This window comes from Euprymna scolopes, chromosome 36 (genome assembly GCF_053919585.1).
Source record: "Euprymna scolopes isolate OS-2025 chromosome 36, ASM5391958v1, whole genome shotgun sequence".
NCBI lineage: Eukaryota > Metazoa > Mollusca > Cephalopoda > Sepiida > Sepiolidae > Euprymna > Euprymna scolopes.
In genome coordinates, this window is record NC_136517.1 from 10,141,999 (window position 1) to 10,163,128 (window position 21,130).

The 21,130-nt window shown below is 36.0% G+C and overlaps 1 protein-coding gene across 11 annotated transcripts in view; it reads left to right on the forward strand.

Moving 5' to 3' along the window:
- Positions 1-14,076: 14,076 nt before the first annotated feature.
- The window catches only part of LOC145260330 (echinoderm microtubule-associated protein-like 2), a 488,936-nt gene continuing 481,882 nt past the window's right edge, over positions 14,077-21,130 (forward strand). For 5 of the 11 annotated variants that reach the window (XM_080118233.1, XM_080118230.1, XM_080118225.1 and 2 more), the window contains exon 1: positions 14,129-14,462. In XM_080118233.1, the coding sequence (XP_079974359.1) occupies positions 14,426-14,462 (37 nt within the window). In that variant the 5' untranslated portion in view covers positions 14,129-14,425. Of the gene's footprint in view, positions 14,463-21,130 lie in introns of all 11 variants that reach the window. The other 6 variants (XM_080118228.1, XM_080118235.1, XM_080118238.1 and 3 more) reach the window with 6 other exon arrangements.

Genomic DNA, 21,130 nt, shown 5'->3' on the forward strand with positions numbered 1-21,130 from the left:
CTATGTTAATTTATTCAAATAAGTAAAATAAAAATCTTGCTATGTTAAGTTATTCAAATAAGTAAAATAAAAATCTTGCTATGTTAAGTTATTCAAATAAGTAAAATAAAAATCTTGCTATGTTAAGTTATTCAAATAAGTAAAATAAAAATCTTGCTATGTTAAGTTATTCAAATAAGTAAAATAAAAATCTTGCTATGTTAATTTATTCAAATAAGTAAAATAAAAATCTTGCTATGTTAAGTTATTCAAATAAGTAAAATAAAAATCTTGCTATGTTAAGTTATTCAAATAAGTAAAATAAAAATCTTGCTATGTTAAGTTATTCAAATAAGTAAAATAAAAATCTTGCTATGTTAAGTTATTCAAATAAGTAAAATAAAAATCTTGCTATGTTAAGTTATTCAAATAAGTAAAATAAAAATCTTGCTATGTTAAGTTATTCAAATAAGTAAAATAAAAATCTTGCTATGTTAAGTTATTCAAATAAGTAAAATAAAAATCTTGCTATGTTAAGTTATTCAAATAAGTAAAATAAAAATCTTGCTATGTTAATTTATTCAAATAAGTAAAATAAAAATCTTGCTATGTTAAGTTATTCAAATAAGTAAAATAAAAATCTGCTGAAGTAAATTTAATTATAAAATTTACTCTTGAATTGAAAGCCATGTTTAATTACAAAACAGTTTCTGATGAGTAGCTATTCCATACAAATCCTGGAGATGAAGAATTTTCAGTAGGTAGCTGTTCTGTACAGGTCCTGAATTTTATAATTTTGAAGGCAAAGAGCAAAAGATCTTTCTCGTGTTGACACGAAAAAATTATGTGCCGGAATGCTAAAAGATTGAAGATTTTTATGGAGCAATTCTGGTTTCTGATTTGTTGCTAGCAGAACATGGCTCTATTTGATTTGTCAGTTCCTATCGCCAGTGTCTATCAGTATAACCTTCCAACTTTTCGTGATCATACTCTCCTCACTATATCCAAAATATTTCAACATTTACTAAATCATTTAAATTAATAATAATAATCACCAAAACTTCTGGACAACTTCAATAGCTTTGACGTTCTTGGCCTTCGAGCCAAGATCAAAGTGTAGTATCTGTTCTTCAGATGCTGCAATTCAATCTCTTGTTCTTAATAAGTGCACGAGAAATCCTTCACAACTGAAACAAATTATAATTTTTTCTTTTACATGGTGATCACCTCTTATCAAGGCCCGGAAGCCACTCGGGGATAAGGGTTATTGCGTGTACAGTAATCAAGGGGATAATATAGAGATTTGATAAAGTGTTTTACTTAAGGGGACGATTAATCAGGGATTTGTTTATGTTGGACTTGAAGACATCCAAGTTGTAGTCAGGTGGGAAACAGCCAAACGGAAGAGAATTCTACAAGCGTGCACTTCTCAAAAAGAACCTTTGTTCTTGGAATCTACGCTTTGATTTGGGCACAGATAAAGAGTGGGGGAAATTGCTGACAGTGGTTTTAGCTAGACGGCTGTTTATCATGAAAGATTGGTGAGGGGGAACCAAAGATTGGAGCTCGGATGAGTTCTTGCCATGGAAATAACGATAAAACAAAGACAGGTTCGTAACGTCTCTTCTGTGAGAGAGAGGTTAAAAAAATATTAGTGCTAAATTGTCCTTATTATAATTCTTTTGTTGGAAGTGTCTCTTGGGAAGAAGAAAAGCTTAACACTTTTAAATGGAAATTACAGTAATCTATTCCATTTTCATTTCATTTGTAAATATGGGAGGGGAATTTATCTTCTAATATCTTTAATTTCGAATTAGAGTGACAGACTTATACTAAGTAAATATTAATAAGTCCTTACACTCCCCCCTTTTTTTTTAATGGAGAGTAGACAATGCATTGTGGATGCATTATCGGCAGCTCTCGTTACTCTCACTTCTCCTTATTTGTCCCTCAGTCCTCATTTCCAATGAGTTATTTTTCTGACAAAGGGTGAAGAAAAAGCTGCTCTCCAGGACGGCAGTACTTCGTGAACAGTAGCCTGAGATGTCCAAAATTTTCTGTTCCTATGTCTATCCTTGTGGCCATGTCACTAGTAAGGGTGCTGGAAGTAAACGTTTCATCTGGGCTGACGTTATCTGCCTGATAATCAGGGACCCGAACCTTGGATTAACCAATAAGGAGGCCGTCCTATCAGCAGGTGCAAAGTACTGAGGTTGCTGTATTGCCATCTGGTGAATGGACTCTGGACTCTGTATTGCCATCTGGTGAATGGACTCATGGACTCTGGACCATGTAATAGTTTCTAGTGGGGCCTCTCGATGCTATACCAGTGCGTAATTGTTACGGCTTTACCTTATCATGCGTACAAAAAAATAAAAATTTCCTCTCTTTTTCTCTCTTAGTTTTCCTCTCTGTCCTGTTTACATGTCCCAGTGATTCAAGAAAACACCGAAATAATAATGTCTTCCCCTATGGAACTTTTCTCAACGACATCCCAAAACAGTTTTACATATTCGCAACATCTTAAACAAGGCACAGAATTTCAGACTTTCAAAAAGATCCCCGAATTATTTTTCACCTACAATACCTTCCCGTATTACCGAGGAAAAGCAGAAAACAAGAATTTAAAAACAAAAAAAAAAACGTTCAACTGCAAATATTACTCTTCTTCCTTCTTATACATTTGGATACTGCTTCTAATCATTTTTTTTTTCATTTTTTATTGTTTGTACTTTGTTTTTTTTATTATTAATCTATAAGATTATTTACTCTTTCTGTGTGTTCATTGAAACCCAATTACAGGAGACAAAACCAGACATATTCTTCCTAAACGAAACTGGCATAAGGCCGACCACTTCCCTTGACAAATTCATAATTAAAGGATACTCTAACTTAACATCTAAATCTGACCCCCAAGATCGCCATGGACATAGAATATGTGCCTACATTAAAGATGGCTTTCCGTGTGGTAGGGATATCTCCAGAAAAGACCCTAATTTACCTTATATGTGCTTCCGGGTTGCATTTGCTTACACCAGTGCATTTATATTTGCTCTCTATCGTCCCTACAACAGCGGAGTTAATATCCTTAAGAGCATATCTGAAAAAATTGACCACATCCTGTCTGCTCACCCTTCAGTTAACATCCACATTTGTGGTGACTTCAATGTCCACAATGTGGAATGGCTGACCCACTCTAACAAGACAGATGATGATTTTGCCATTGCCTATGAACTCACCCAGATTTTTCACGAACCCACCCGAGTGGCCGATACTTCCGGTCAGTATGCTAGCCTTCTAGACCTTTTTCTCACAACTTCCCCATAGCTATGTTCAAGTTCCGTTCTGTCTCCTCTGGGATCTTCCAACCACTCAGTTGTATCAGTTAAGATAAAAACAAAATGCAATAAGTCTTTAGATGTACCTCTCCACTGTACTGTATATCGATACTCTATGGTTGACTAGAATAGCTTCCGTACACTTATATCTGATCTACCCCTGCATTCCATGTTTAAAAAGGATGTGTCATCCATAATATCACTTTTTCCATAGCAACCAACGTAATAGATGCACTGAAACTAAAGCTGCCTTCAGGACTGCCAGCAACCACTGTAAAAGAGTAATAAAAAATGCAAGAGAGCTATATGCTTAGTCCGTTAAATCCAGAATAGCTGAGCAGCGGCTTGGTTCCCACCAGTTTTGGCAAATAGCAAACAGGATCCTGAACAGAAGCATGCGTTCTATCCCAACCATCATCAATGGACCTGAGGTCATCTCGTCAGCATCAGACAAGGCCAAACTGTTTGGCAAGAACTTTGTAGCTAATTCTACCCTATGCGATGAAGGCCATCAACTCCCTGTATTTCCTCCTATAACGGACAACATGCTCAGCAACATACAAATATCTGTGTGTGAGGTCGCCAAGCTAATCAAGAACCTTGATTCCAGTAAAGCAACTGGCCCTGACGGCATTCCAATCATTGTGCTGAAAAGCTTCAACCAGAACTTGCCCCATACTTACAAAACTGTTTAAGCGTTGTCTTAAAGAGAAGTGCTTCCCAACACCCTGGAAAACCTCATCAGTATGCCCTGTATTAAACAATTCAGGTGATCGCTCATCTCCCTCTCAGTACAGACCAATAAGTCTCCTGTGTGTCATGAGTAAGCTGCTGGAATTCATATTTAATAGAGAAGTAGTCAACCACCTCAGCAGAAATAACCTTCTTAGTGACATGCAATATGGTTTTCGTTCTGCCAGATCTACAGCAGATGTGCTAACGGCTATATCTCATAGGATTAGCGAATCTCTTGACAAAGACTTCCTCTCTAGGGCAATTGCTCTTGACATATCAAAGGCCTTCGATAAGGTTTGGCATAAGGGCCTACTTCACAAGATTTCCAGCTATGGTAGAACTGGAAATGTTTTCTCGATCATTAAATCATTTCTCTCCGATAGGCTCATAAGAGTAGTGGTTGATGGGCAAAAATCAGAGGCCCTCAATATTAATGCTGGAGTCCCTCAGGGGTCCATCCTGGGCCCAACTCTCTTCCTGATATACATTAATGATTTCCCAAAACACATACTTAAATCATTCGTTGACATCTATGCTAATGACACGACCATCTATGGCAACACATCAAAGGCCGTAAATGACAAAGTTCTCTCTGATTCTTTCTCCTCTGATCTTGAGCGCGTGGTACACTGTGGGAGGAAGTGGCTGGTTACTTTTAATGCATCTAAAACCAAGCTCCTATCTTTACATCATCAACGCTTTGATCCCCATCTGGCATCAATTGAAATGGGTGGCTCTCATCTAGGGGAAGCTCCATGTTTTGATAAGCTTCTGGGCTTGACCTTAATTCCTGACCTGAAATGGAACACATACATCAAGTCAATTGCCAGGATCACTGGAAAAATGGTAGGATCCTTCTACCGTTCCAGAAGATATCTCACCCCTGATGCAATTCTCTATCTATATAAAAGCCAAGTACGTTCAAGGATGGAGTACTACTGCCACATCTGGGCAGGAGCTGCTAACAACAGCCATCCTACCCTGACAGAGTACAAAATACGCTTCGTGGCTTAGTGGGTGATGCTCTTTTCTCTTCCCTGCAACCTCTCTCCCACAGAAGAGACGTTGCAAGCCTGTCTTTGTTTTATCGTTACTACCATGGCAAATGCTCGTCTGAGCTCTAATCTCTGGTCCAACCCCCCCGCCAATCTTTCACAATAAACACCCGTCTTGCTGAAATCACTGTCAAAAATTTTTCCCCACTTTTTATCTGTGCCAAAATCAAAACGTAGATTCCATGAACAAAGCTTCTTTCTTAGAATTGTGCACACCTGTGGAACTCAGCTCCAGTTGCCTGTTTCCACCTGACTACAACCTGGATGTCTTCAAGTCCAATGTAAACAAATTCCTGATGGACCGCCCCCTTAAGTAAGACACTTTATCAAATCTCCAATACTAACGTACTGTACACACAATAACTCTTATCCCCGAGTGGTTTCCGGGCCTTGATAAGTCGTGACTACCTCATAAAAAAAAAAAAAGAAAAAAAAGGGCATCCCCCACTTATCCACGAAGTCTATTTTTTACTTTGTCAAGGCAGGATAGGCTGTTTTTAGAAGCTCCAGATGTGGCAGCAGTACTCCATCTTTGGACGTACTTGGCTTTTATACAGATAGAGAATTGCATCAGTAGTGAGATATCTTCTGGAGTGGTAGAAGGATCCTACCATTTTCCCAGTGGCCCGGGCAAACAGACTTGATATATGTGTTCCATTTCAGATCAGGAGTAAAGGTCAAACCCAGGAGCTTGTCAAAACATGAAGCCTCACGAAGACGAGAGCCATCCATTTCAATTGATGCCAGATGGGGATCAGAGCGTTGATGATGTAAAGGTAGGAGTTTGGTTTTAGATGCATTAAAGGTAACCAGCCACCTCTTCCCCCACTGAACCACGCGCTCGAGATCAGAGGAGAGAGAATCAGAGAACTTTGTCGTTTACAGCCTTTGATGTGTTGCCGTAGATGGTCGTGTCATCAGCATAGATGTCAACGAATGATTTAAGTATGTGTTTTGGGAGATCATTGATGTATATCAGGAAGATAGTTAGGCCCAGGATGGACCCCTGAGGGACTCCAGCATTAATATTGTGGGCCTCTGATTGCTGCCCATTAACCACTACTCTTATGAGCCTATCAAAGAGAAATAATTTAATTATTAAGAAAACATTTCCAGTTCTACCATAGCTGGAAATCCTGTGAAGTAGGCCCTTATGCCATACCTTATCGACAGCCTTTCCTTACCTCCACATTAAAACATGACCCTGGTATCTAACTTTTTCCCGTAGGGTGGCATTGTAAATACGAACTTCAGTAGCTTTGCCATCCAGATATACTTTCTCCACATTTGAGCTCTCATCCGTCTCCATTGTTTTACACATCTTACACACAAACTTATTATCATCTTCCAACCTAGATGTAATTCCACTTCTTGTGAACACAATGTTTAAAGTATCACAAAAAAGAATAGTGAATTAAAAAGTTTGGTTAAGAAATCACAGATCACTGTGGCAGATATGTGACGTACCTGAAGATGGTCAGAGAGTACCTGAAGATGGTCAGAGAGTACTCAAACATAAAACAATTTTCAAGAAAAGCATAAAAATGCTTTTTAAATAAAAGTTTTCAAATAAATCGTTATTTTTATGACAAAAACATGAAAACAACTGAAAATGAAAAAATTTTTTGCAGTTTCAAGAAAACTAGTTTTTGTTCTAGAAAAATATAAAAAGTTTGCTTTTTTAAGAAAAGTTTTAAATCATCTTTTTATGATGAGAAAAATTGCAAGTAAATATTTATTGCTAACAAAAACATAGAAACAACTGCAAAAAACGATTTCTGTTTTCAAAGAAAGTTCAGTGTCTTGTAAACATGTTCTTTTTGCTAAATCTTTTTTTTTTGTGAGGGAAGGGATGAGGTTTTTCTTTTTTTAGTTCAAAAGGTTTTCTGCTGATATTTGTTTTTGAAAAATCTTTTAGGAGTGGGTCCTTTATTACTTCACACAACATAATTCATTTTCGATTTAAAAAATAAGTTTCCTTGTTGCAATGACTGTCACCGATTCATTGAAACTTGTTGTTTGCTAACAGCTGATTGCCGATTGGTTAATTGCATCTTCCGGCTGCTTACCATAAAGTGCCGGAAGATAGTGATGCAAAGTTGGATCAGATTCTAAATAAGTAACCATTTTCCATTGATTGATTGTAGCCATACTCAAGAGAGCTTTATTATATATTTAGGAACACAATTCTGCCACATCATGATCTTGGACCAATCTTTCAGCTGCCAGAAGTGGCATACCATCTGATTGGCCCATTTTTTTGGTGGTCGTACTCATTATCTTTTTCAATGAAATTGTATTTATATGCTTTCTTTGGTAAAACTTGCGGAGAATGCTCTGTTTTACGGTTGTAGTGAAAATGGAATAGAAATTTAAATTTCGTTCCGTTTTCAATTCAGTGCATTTTTACGTTATGTCTATCTCATCGTTCACATTCGACATGTCAACTTTTATAAGTTTTCGGGTATGCTGACAAAGTTGGGGGGGGGGTGCCTACTCCGAAATCCGTTCTTACCATGGGGAGGTTGGGGGGGTCTATTCTGAAAGCCGTTCTTAATATGGGGAGTTAAGGTTGTTTATTCATTGTAAGCATACCCGAAAACCTACAAAAGTCGACAATTCCAATGTGCACGGTGAGTTGGACTTACAAAAAAATGTACTTTTTTTGTCTAAAAATTAAATTATTCCGTTTTTGTTAATAAAATTTTATTTTAAAAAAATATCTTTCATTCTTTTTTTATTGTTGAATGCTATTCTTTTGATTACTTTCATTTTGGAGGGGAGGCACAATAAGAAAAAGATTAAAACGGAACGAAATTTCAATTTCCATTCCATTTTTACAACAACCGTAAAATAGAGCATTCTCTGCAAGTTTTAACCTTTATTTTCACCGCTGGAGTGTGGTAACCAGTAAACATATCCAAACCATACTTATTCTCTTTCATCTTAATAGAAAATGTTATGATTTTTGTTTCTTCAAAGAGAGTTTATTTATTCATTTGCTCTGTATCCTTTTTCAACTCTTCTACATGGTGAAACAATAAAATTATCGCACTAGAAAAGATTACATGATTCCATTTCCGTTTGATAAAAACGGGCTTTCTTTTTTTTGTGGCCAGTTGTGTACAAATCCCAAGAGCGATAGGAGCCATCTATCATGTCTGAAAGTGACACAATGTTCAACGAGCAAGATTGGACATGCACCGCTATACAACTCATGCTTTCTACTGATCCAAGTTATGACAACAGGACCATTGCCAGCACCCTCAAAATGCATCGCTGGATTGCTATGAATAACAGAGACATGCCCAGAGTGATGAAAACAAAGTTTCCGACCACGTCTATGGTCTTTGGTGCGGTTTCAAGTGAGGGCCACATCATGCCACCTCACATCTTCAAAGTCGGCTTGAAAGTCAACACCAAAATGTACCTGGATGTACTGAAGAGTGTCGTGATCCACTGGTGCAATTAGGTGGCACTGGCAGACCCTGGGTGTGGCAGCAGGACTCGGCACCAGCCCACAAGTCCAAAGAGAACTAGGCTTGGCTTCAGAGGGAATGCTACGAGTTTGTACTCTTCTCTCATTTGCCCCTCTCCTTCCCCAACATGAACCCACTAGACTACTTCGTTTGGTCATATGTTGAGAACATCACCAACATGACCTCTCACAACACCAAAGCCAACCTGATCGCCGCCATCCACCAAATATTCATCGAGCTCCTGCCGGCACTTGTGGAAAAAGCATGCTCCTAGATCTGAACCCATATCAAGGCAGGGATTGAGGCTGAAGGCGGCTACATTGAACAGATGTCAGCTCTGCTACATAATTAAGTTACCTGAACTGATTTTTTTAATAAAATTTAAAAATAAAGCTGGAGGGTGACAAATTTTATCATTCCACCCTGTATTGACGTCCTCCACATGCTGACACTGGCACCAGTGTCTAAAACAAAAGTCACTGGGGAGGCATTAATGAAAATATGACACGAATACTAGAAACACGGAGTTTACTAAAAGTCATTCACCTATCTAACTCGAAATGACTAATCGTTTGTAATTCACTGCATCATCTTAGTTTTTTTTTTTTTTTTTTGATATTTGTACTGTACAAAAATGATGGCCGCGAGTGTCCTTGTTGATTAATTCATTTAGTCTGGTGGAGTATCCAGCTTAGGTTGGTTGGTTGTTTATGTTTTACGGCATATCAACCCTTTATAGGTTATTTAACGCTGAATCCAGTGATTTTTAAGAAAAAGTTTTTAATAGAATATATTTTTTGTTTCAAGTCAGTTTCTGTTTAACCCATAGTTGGGACCCTAACAGGTACTACCACTCCGGATCAGAGTGGACCTGGGAGCAATGGCAATTAAGGGATGGCTCCACACTCCCCAAAGCCCGCAAGCTTAAATTTAATTTATATATTTGTGAAAGGAGTTGTGCTTGAAGGCTAAATCAATGCGGTTTGTTAGAAACATTGTGAACGCGAGTTTTTATATGCTAATTTGTATCCACGGTTTTTCCTACAAACCGCATTGATATAGCCTTCAAACACAACTTTTTTCACATTACATACAATGCTTCAAGCAAACTACAACACCATTTTTATATATTTATGTTTGTACACACTGCAAACATGCATGTAAATTTGAAGGTAAAATAATAAATCTTTACTTCTATATTATCCACGAGGAAAATATTTAAGTAAAGAAAATTATTTTTATTTAGCATGGTGCTCTACAAGCCCAGTCATAAAATACTTTTACATATGATATTTTAATCTATGCAGATTTCGTATTTATTATTATAGACAATTTTTTATTGATTATGATATTGTACCCAATATATATAGTGATTTCAAAAATTAAAAAAAAAAATGACTTGCATGTCATCAGCTAGAATCGAATCCAAAACATTTAACACTTCAGCATTATTCGTTACCATTTGAGCTATCGTGAGATGAATAAGAAATAGTTAAAAATGGACCGACTTTAGCCTATAAATGTATATTTGTGTATGCGTACAAGAGCATTTTAAGTTGATATGCCTACTGAGTTCCAATTTTTTCAATTATAACCGTTTAACAGCTATTTTTACTCACTAAAAATACATAAAAGGACGGTCCACAAAATACACACATTTGACCTGCCTTATGTTGCTCTGCGACTTTGTGTCTTGGAGGAGATGCACTTTGAAAAAAAAAAAGAGACAGACAGACAGACATCATGAGTTTTATAAATTAGATTATGCAAGAAAAACCAAACTGTGAGAGAGGGGGGGGAGGTCCGTTGACACTAAAACCAATATAGTCTCGACTATTGTTTAGATGGCTTGTTTCTTGTTGCTGAGGTATATCTCTGCAGTTCTAAAAGGTTTATGCACAGTTCAAAAGGTCCATCTTTCCAGGTTTTGTCTCCTCCCTTTGAGAAAGAGTTAGTTTATTGCTAATCGCTTGATGCGCCCCTACTGAAGGGGCTGCCTAGACATTTTTTGCAGACCAGAGTGCTCTTTCTCTAAAACGTTGGCTTTTCAAATCCTACTTTCTGACCCTTGTGTTACATCAGCTCGCTGTGGGAGGGGAGATAAATAACCTTACCTCATCTGGTGCCCCGACACTTGTAGCCTTGTGTCAGGTTAAACCTGTATTGTACCCTGTCCTTGTTCTTTTTTTTTTTTTATCTCTTCTCATCTGACATTGTTCGGGAGTCATTTAATTTTATTTTATTTGCTTTTACTTTTCTCTTTTACAAAGTTATTATTATTATTGTTTTTAATATGATTTTGAAAAGTTAAATTTCATTATTACAGCATTATTTGGTTATAAATGTTTTAATTAAACTGAATTATAATAAAAATATAAAAAATATAAATGTGGCAGAGTATAAAAAGGTTATAGCAGGGAACCGGATCTTAAAATGATGTGACGTATGGACAAAAATGGACAAACGAAAGAGGGTCTTGTAGAGTTTTTTGTTTTGTATCTTCGCTGGCTGAACGTCCGGCGTTGCCCGGCCATACAATATGCTTTAACATGATATTTTAATTCATGCAGATTGCCTATGTATTATTATAGAATCAATTCTCTATTGAATATTATATATTACGAGGAATAATTTTCCCGGTGGATTAATTCACAAAAAAAATAATAATCAAATTTTGTCTGTGGTTGTTTACACTATCACGTCAGCTGATATTTGGGTTTGACGATGAATACCCTGGGAAAGCCACTCCTGATTAATGTGTTGCGGGGCCGGTCGTCCGGGGACGATTGACCCAACAACTAACAAGGTAGACACAGGCAAAAAGTAAACAGCAAAAAGGCAAAGAAGAATGACAGACACAGGTTGTTTGGTTAAAGACGAGGGTTTGCCTTTTATTTGCAAAGGAAGCAAAAAATCGTATGATTTGAATGCTGGTTTGCTGGAAGGTCACATGTCACTGGAGGCTAAGGTCTGGAGGCCTGGAATGATCGGCTGGACATCAGGGCGATCCAGAATGGACGGTGGACACTGAGAACGCAGGGGTCAGTGTTAAGGAACGGATGACACTGAGAACGTAGAGGTTAGTGTTAAGGAACAGACGACACTGAGAACGGAGGATCAGTGTTAAGGAACGGACGACACTGCAATCGTAGGATCAGTATTTAGGAATGGACGACACTGAGAACAGAGGATCAGTATTAAGGAACGGACGACACTGAGAATGGAGGATCAGTGTTAAGGAACGGATAGTCAGTAGGGAGCCAGGTGTAGGCGAGGTTGCAGACAGAAGGAACAAGGTGCATGCAAGATTGCAGGCCAGAGGAGTGAGGTGCAGGCGAGGTTGCAGGCCGGAGGATCAAGGTTGCAAGCAAGGTTGCAGAAGCAAGGTGTAAGCAAGGTTGCAGGCCGGAGGAATCAGGTGCGTAGCGGCGTTGATGATGAAAAGAGAAAGGGTAGGTGAATGAATTCACTAAGCCCGGATATTTTCATGCGTTTCACTCATGTTAGTGGATTGCGTCCTTTGTTTAGGGTGAAGGAAACAACGGGGGCGAAGAAAGAAAATAAAATGAAGGCAGTGATTTGAAACCACAACAAATGTTTAGTTTTAAAATATGCAAACAAAAAATGATTTGCAGCGATTTTAAATGGTACTTCTTCTTTTACTGTAGATTGAACTCATTAATAAGAAAAAATTAAAATAAAATGATGAGGTACATCTGGGTTTGAACCGGGGGATCATTCAATCTGTAGTCGAATGCTCTACCAGTGAGCTACATCTCCAGATGTCAATAATACTGTTTTTTTTAAGAAGAAATGATTTGCTAAGATTTTATTATCTCCCTTGCCGGTGGAACATAAAATATTCCTCTGTAAAAATTATTCTTTTTTAAAAAAGAAAGAAAGACTTTTCAAGATCGGATTTTTTCGATTTTCGATACTTATCAAATGAATTTCTGTACAAAGCATAACTAAGAACACTGCCAGACATATAAATTAGCTTTGTGTGAAATTTGCAAAAGATAGGCTCAGCCTAACTACTGTGAGGAAGACACACACACACACACACACACACACACACACACACACACACACACAAAAAAAAAAAATGACTTCATATAATAGTAGAGATATGTCCATTTATTTTCCAGATCAATCACAAATACAAAACAGCAAGATAAATTTACTGTTTGTTATAACCGGGATAGTAGACGTCTTGGATATTTCGAGAGTAAAAATCTCTTTTTCAGAGAGAAAGGAACCAAAAGAAATGTTAAAGAAAATAAATGGAAAATATCATAAAAACGAAACCGGAAATGGCGATAGCCTTCTTACACTCTTCCACATTTATTTACCAGCAATGTTTCAAGCAAACTACCTTCCCCTCTTATAAAAAATATGATATAGTAATGTTGTTTCAATCTCTATAAAATGGTTGCATGTAAATAATTGCCAAAAGTTTTGTTATTTTAATATCTGAGGAGTTGATAAAAATTTTAAAGCCAGCTTAAATGACTTTTTATTCGACAGTTTAGATGCTTCCAAATTTCTTTAAAAATTTTGGTGCTTCAAAGACTATCAGCGAAAACTGAGTTTTGCTAAATTGGCCTAAGATTTTCAAAGTTTGCAGAAAATAATTTCCTCCCTTGTTACGATTCAACATCTCCTGTTTATTTATTTGTTATTATTTTTGTTTGTAGCAAAACCTAATTTTCTCTAATTGTCTTTGAAAACTGTTTTCATTAATAATTAATTTTCTACCTTATCGTTTTTTGCAATTTTTGGATATGTTCATTACCGCGACATGACAAGTTAGTAGATACCACTGGTTTTACTTGAAATTTAACACTTCAATTTACAAATTTTGCTGTAATTATGGAGAAGCACCAAATTCTTAAGGATTATGAAATAATTCATTCTTTTTCTTCTTCTTCTTCTTCTTCTTCTTCTCCTTATTATTATTATTTAAACTGTTAACAAAATAATAAAATTATTGGCCTTTTGGGTAGGAGTAACGTGTACTATATGTTCTGATACTACACATTATATTTTTTTTATCTTCGGTGTGAGGCCCCAATCCAGAGGTACCCCTTTTATTTTGGGCGGGGGCTGGATTTTTCACACAGTAAAAACCCACCTTATGTCTAATTCAAAACCCACCTTATGTCTAATTCTTCTCTCGTGGAGAGTCAAGTAAATAGAGGATATTAATAAAAGAGTAAAGTTGTTGACTTGCTCACGAAGAAATCGAAATGCATTCTGATGGATTAAATTCATTTTTATTTTAAATAGGATTTTTGAAGAGTTATTTTCTGGGTACTTTAAGCTACTGCATTTTTTTTTTTTTTAATCTAAATAAATAAGCGATTAATAGTAAATAATAAATTAAAAAAAAATGTTCAAGTCACGTAGCGACGAGAAACGTACACATGAGAAGTGGTCACGCAATTTTATGAATATAGATATATTCTTCTCCCTCTCTCGCTTTACCCTAGTATAAGCATCCCTCCTACTACGTTCTTAACTACAACGCTGACTACTCCTCACGAGGGTAGATTTAATGCCATCAGCAGCAGCGTTTATTTTCTGATAGTCACACTAGAAAGAGTTAGGAAAACTATTCCCGTTAAATACTACAGAAGTACCGGCGGCAGACCAATTTTTTTTTCATTCTTTAAAACCACACGCCCGTTTATTTAATTCTTCCCAAAGCGATACTTCAATTGACTAAACCGGTCCTCGGAATTAATACCGTTGTCTTTTTGGGCTTGTTTTAAAGCAATAAGAGACAGAAAGACTTGAATCATCCGCGCGGTTTTACGTAGAACGAGCGACTGTCGTAATGGAGGAAGATTATTCGGCGAACAACGGCGGTGCTGGTATGTAAACAAGATTCCTTTTTTTCACACGGGATAACTTCATCATTCCTCTGCGTTCATCTGTCAGATTCCTTCCTCGATGTGCGTTTCTTCAACTTTTTTTTTTTTTAGGTTGCTAACATTCATTTATGTTTTTTGTATTATTTCCCATTACAAAACAGAAAAAAATAGTGAAAGTACGATTTACGAGTCTTAAAGCTGACGTCGCGGTCACTATTACATTCGAATTCATACCTTGACCACGTTTTCTATTTTTAATTAAAAAAAAAAAAGAAAAAAGAAACAAAATTGACTTCCCGCGGTCCCGTTACACTCACGTCGTGCGCGTGCGCACCGTTTTTCTTATTTTTATTTATTTTATTTTAATATTTTCCATATTGCCATCCGGACTTAGGGTTGGTTTCTGGTTAAAGCCTGGCATGCGTGCTATTTCTAATTAAAACAAATGTTATTGCTTAACAATCACTTTAATACTTAAATTTAGTCGGAAATAATAACTATCCCACGTAATAATTAGTAATTTTGCAGTTTACAGACCGTGCTAGAAACCTATTCTTAACATAGGGAGAACTACTCCACTATTCTATACTTTCAGCTAACAATAAATGGGAGATACCGTAAATACTTAACAATTGTATATAAAAAGTAATTTGCCGAAATACCCTATAAATTATTCAGGACCGGTAACATTTTACTAAAAAAAAAAAAAAAAAAAATGGTATTTATGTTACCGTGCTATTTTTTTAAATAGTAGTTTTAGGCTTCATGATCTTAAATTTTGAGGTGAAAGTACAGAATAGTTACAAAACATTCTCCCCTCCCCATGCTAAGAATGGCTTTCAAAATAACGTAATTTCAGCATGGTAACAAAAGTGCGTAAGTATCGAAATATTTTTAAGGGCCACTAAAAAAGACAATTTTACCTCGAAACTGGCTCAAAATTCAATTCAATCCAACTTTTTCGTTTTCTTCATATTTGAGTGGTCAAGTACGGTCACTCGCACGCACACCGGTCAAGTCGAACAATCGAACATATTTCAAAATAATTGTACAAATTATTTCGGGTGAGTGAAGAAGAGATGAATTTAATACCGAGCTGTTAACAATTTCCCTGTATTTTGTAATAAAATGAAGACTGCTAGTGCTAGTTCCATATTGTTTAGTGTTCATATTTCTAACCATACTGAGGAGCTGTGACATTGCGAAACAGCTGTCAGTCTACTGATTACACATATGTATTTTGTTTTTCAGCCTTCATAAAACTTGCGCTAAAACAGCAACAAAAATCTCATGACTGAATAAATAATCCGTGTAGTGTGGGATTTTCTTGCATTGATTGATAAAAAAAAAAAAATATAAAACAAAGAAACCTGATGCAAACGCACTTGTCACTTTTTATCGATTTTTTGTTTGTTTGTTTGTTTTTTAATCTCCCCCTCCCCACCATCTCGCTTACTGGGAAGAAGCGTGTGTTTATTACAAATGAATTGATTTTTGTATTTCAATAATTTAATTTTGTACCCTCTCCCCACACATTTCAATTTAATTTCAACCCCAACCTCTTGCCCAATAAATATATAAAAGACCGGTTTGTTGATGAACGGTGAAATTTAGAAAGTAAACAAAACTTGCACCCCCCCTCGCCCCCATCAATGGACTTCTTGGTGTCACAAGATCTCCGGGATTCCGATTGATTAAAAAATAAAAAAAAAATTGTCTTGCATGATTTTATTGCATCTCAAACATTCAATTTTTTTTTCTTGCGTTCATCCCTAGCAAGGCATAGCGCCACTTAAAGGGGTACTATTTGAGACCATGCCTGGAAAAGATTAACAAGATGTTGGTTTACCTTACATTTATTAAGTTTATGCACTCATGTTACCGTACTATTTTAAAAAAAAAAAATGGTATTTTCAAGTTTTACGATATCTTTATTAAATTGTTAGGCGAAAGTACAAAGTAATTACAAAACACCTCACTCCCCATGTTAATGGCTCTAAATAATAACGCAATTTCAGCACGGTCGGGTAGCATAAGTGCGTAAGTACCTTGAGAAATCCACGCGTTTGTAAAAATTTTACTTGGCGTCTTTTCACAATGTCTGGGTAAAAAAGAAAATTATGGGAGACTTCGTGCTGGTTTAGAATCTTAGTATCTTTTTTTTTTTTTTTTTTTTTTTTTTTTTTTTTTAGACAACTGAGTTTCGGAAAAAAATATTTTTCACTCCAAGATTTTTTAACATTCAGTAATGTTAGTCGACAAATCATTCCAAGTTCGATGCATAATTTATTCAAAAAAGTATCAAGAGTTGATAAGGTAAGATCTTTAAAAAAAAAAAAGGCCTTTTAAATACATAAGAAATCGCATCGTAACCGTTTTAATATCAGTTTTATCCGGGGTTACTCCAACTGGGTAATGTCGATAGTACCGATTTCTTGCAACCATTCAGAATAACTTATTTTTTTAAGGAGCGGAGGTGGGAGAGTACCCCCCCCCCCATTTCCATGTTTAATCGTCGACCTCGTGTAAAGATTCAGTTTTGGTGGATGAAAACAGGCCAAATATTTCCTTTCACTACAGCAGCAAATTTAGACACAAGACTGCTTTGTGAATGAATCCAGCCTTCATTTAAGTGATCCAACACTCGGGATGTTGGCAAAGTTTATCGTGATCCTACCGTCGGCATTTTCCCGTAGCAACCGGCAATAAACTAGTTATATGCCTGTAAGGATAGTCTAATCATTAATGAGACCAAACGAACCATAATGGTCATCTTGCAGTATAGAAAGTTATTTACGCCTGAGAGTTTCCTGGACCTTTACAAGCCCACCATTTGCCCATGTATGGAGTATTATTGCCACGTTTGGGCTGGTGCATTGCATCTCAGAGCCTAGTAGCAGTGCATAGGCTCTCCCTCTTAGACCGGTTTCAAGAGATGCCAACCTAATAGGTCTCGAACTATCAGTTAGGCTTCAACCGCTGTCAGACAGCGGCGCTGTCTGTCCCATCGACGAAATGTTGAATTCCTCTGCATGTTTTATAAATATCTTAATGCTTCGACGAATTTGTCCCCTCCTCGACCTAAATACTTCCGATTAACTCGTCAAGCAGCAAAATCCCACCCTACAGAAATCCCTAGATGTAAGAAAACCTTCTACTCTGGTAGTTTCTTCCCTAGTCTGCTAGACTTTGGAATTCCCTTCTGGGTTCCTGCTTCCCTGACTGTACTCGCATGCAGAAGTTCAAGTGTAATGTAAACACTAGTAAACAGGCGTCTTGCTGCTCAACTCCCTACATAGTACACCTGCAAAGTATGTCCCAGATAGTGGCCCCCTAGGTGTGTCAGAAATTAACCTTACGAATGCGTGAAATATATTGAATAATTTGACCTCCCTGTCTTTCCACGCTTATAACTACTCGAAAAATGTAATTCAAACCCTATTTTTTTTTTCAATTAGAGGTTTCATTAAAAAAAAAAAACAAAAAACAAAAACGTGGTTTAAAAAAAGTTTTTAAACTTCGGACTTTACAGGTAAATTTCTAAAACGCTACTGTTTTTGTTTTAAATTTGAATATATTATTTATTGATCTTTTATCTTTAATTTGTGATATATAAAACTTTGGTGCGTAAATTATTTACTTTTTAATAGACATTTCAAAATGGGGGCGTAAATTAATTTGACCCCCTGTCTTTCCAAGCTTATAACTACTCGAAAAATGTAATTCAAACCCTCCTTTTTTCAATTAAAGGAGCAAGGACCAAGGTTTCATTTAAAAAAACAAAAACGTGTTTTTTTAAAAAAAGGTTTTAAACTCTCGGACTTTACAGGTAAATTTCTAAAAAAAAAAAACACTACTTTTTTTTGTTTTAAATTTGAATATATTGATCTTTTATCTTCAATTTGTGATATATAAAACTTTGGTGCGTAAATTATTTACTTTTTAATAGACATTTCAAAATGGGGGCGTGAATTAAAAAAAAAAAGTTTGTCTAAAATATTATATTCGGTTTATTGGAAAGAGCATAAAATTTTACATTGATCCTGAAAATATCGTAAAAATTGAATCAATAGAAAAATTTTGATAGATTTTTAAAGTTTAAAACTTTAAAAATACTTAGCTCGTAAAATTCAATTGATTTCATTACTTTTTTTTTTTTTTTTTTTTTTTTTGTAAATAAAAAAATATTTCTATTACTTTTTATACAACTTTAATAGTTTATTTTGGAAGTATAATCCATAAAGAAAATAAACAACCCACTTTTAAAAGAAATTACGAGTTTTTATTTATTTATTTTTTTTATTTTATTCGCAGTTTTGTGTTAGGGGTGTCAAAAATTCCCCCAAATTTCTGATATACCTAGTGGCTCTGGCCCTCTACATCGAAAAGGCACCGTGCCGTGCGTTGTTTGGGGTAAAAACGAAATGGCAAAAAAATGTATTACAAATCTCAAAAATCGAAAATTTAACAAAATACGGATCTAAACCCATCCAATGTGACCAAACATGTTCTACCTGTATTTTTAATTTTCGATTTTTGAGCGATTATCGAAACTCTCAGATAACTGTCCAATGTTGGCCATTTTTTGTTCTAACTTCAGACTCGGCACTTAGTTGTTTCAAATTAAATAAACGCTTTAAAATAAATTAAAACGCAAAACTTACGCAAGTAGGTAGAAGAGTAATTTATCTTGCCTTTGGTAACATTTATTTGTTACATATATTGTTATTTTCATTTTGTTTATACTGCTAAATAAATGCCCACCACCCACCACACTTCCTTTTCATGTAAGGGAGTGCAGTGCACGTTCATTGCTTATTTACGCCTTCTATCAATAACTAATTTTAAGTCGAACATTCTCTTAATGGTCTTTACTTTCTGTTTTGACATACAGATTAAGGAAAACCGGTACCATTTTTTATTTAGTGTTGCTTTTTTTTTTTTTTTCTCTTTGGTCAGACAAGGAAGCAATTCTCTTCACCATTGGCAATGCATTGCATCATAAACAAGTCACACTGATTGCTCGTCGCAAAAACGCAATGTGCGCAGCCATTCAGCCATTTTCGACTTTAATAAATATTTCAATTTTCTACCTAAATACTCCCGCTCCCACGAGATTTGACTTTTTAGGCGATTACGTGTTGGCGGAAAGAAAAAGTACTTCTGCAGAAGACACTACTGTGCTGAAATAATGTTATTAATTAGAGACGGCTTAAAAAATACAAAAGCCATTCTATACTTTCACCTAACAATAAAACAAAAATACTGTGAAAACGGAATTTAATTTAAAATCCCATCTAAAGAATAACGCTGTCTATATTCTGAATAAATACCGAAAAAATATAGAAATTAGAATAAGGATTAGTTTCGCATATAAATTTAACGTAAAATGATCTCCCACTTCCGGGCTTTTAGCGCAGTATTTTATTTTTCTATAGTAGATAATTTCTGTATTTTTAGAATCATTTTAATTGGAAAGTATTTTATTTTAAGCAATTACATGTGCTTTTCGAATTTGCCATTCGGACTTAGGGTTAATGGTAAACGAAAAAAAATTGACTATACTAAAATGTTAGAATGGCTCGGAAATTGATAATTTTACCTTAAAATTCAATATTAAATTAATCCCCGACTCTAAATGCTAAAATAATTGTTCTTTCCGCCAAGTTTTTCATTTCAAGATGTTTACACGTTATTGCTTAAAAATAGACATAGCGTCAAATAATAGCCCCTTTCGTTCAAGTGGCAATATGCCTTGTTTGTGGTGAAAAAAAAAAAAAAATTCATTGGGTCTATGAATTTACCTCCCCCTTCTTTAAAATTAAAAATGCACACAAAATTGAACATACACTTTTTATCAGTTCATCCACGATTTTTACCCCCTCCCTCACAGTCACACCACCATCAATGTGTGATGACATAAAGGTCAAGTTTAAAAATGGGAAGTCTAATTTCTCCCTCCCCGAAGTGTGAAGTGAAAGCTGTATTCTAAATGAAGATGAGACTAGCCATATCTGAAGTAGTCGGCATTCCCCGATGAAGGCGCCCTGAGCAACCTCTAATAAACCTATCGCTTTCTGCGGGAGGCAACGCCTAGGAGGATGTTTACCCCTTACCCCCCACATACACACTAACGTAATGTGACACTGTTCGAAGTAAGGAGTTCATACATTCATATTCTCCCCACAGAAAACTAGGCACTGTGGACGTGTTTAAGCTATTCATCGAGGGGCCCTGGTGAGGATGCCTCTTGAGACGATATTAATTTCCCTTTTGAAGGATGGGGTGATGCCTGGGAGGATGACACCTAACATAACTATACTCCATTCATCTAAGTTATGGATATAAAAATAGCCTTGAAAGGATTTTTGGCATTCTCCGGTGAGGACGCCTCGGATGACATAATCTTCGAAAAGAGAAAGCAAACTTGGGAGAATCCTCTAAACAAAAAGTGGGCATTTATTAGTATAAACGGAACGAAAACGTGATCAAGAAATAAAGCAAATTATTACCAAATGCAAAATAAGTTACTCTTCTACGTAGATAGGTTTTGTTTTAACTTATTTTAAAACGTTTGTTTACGTCAGAACACTAGTAGTGTCAAGTTAAGCTACAAACGGTGACAAAATAGCGGAAATGTGGCTGTTATCTTTGGAGTCTTGATAATC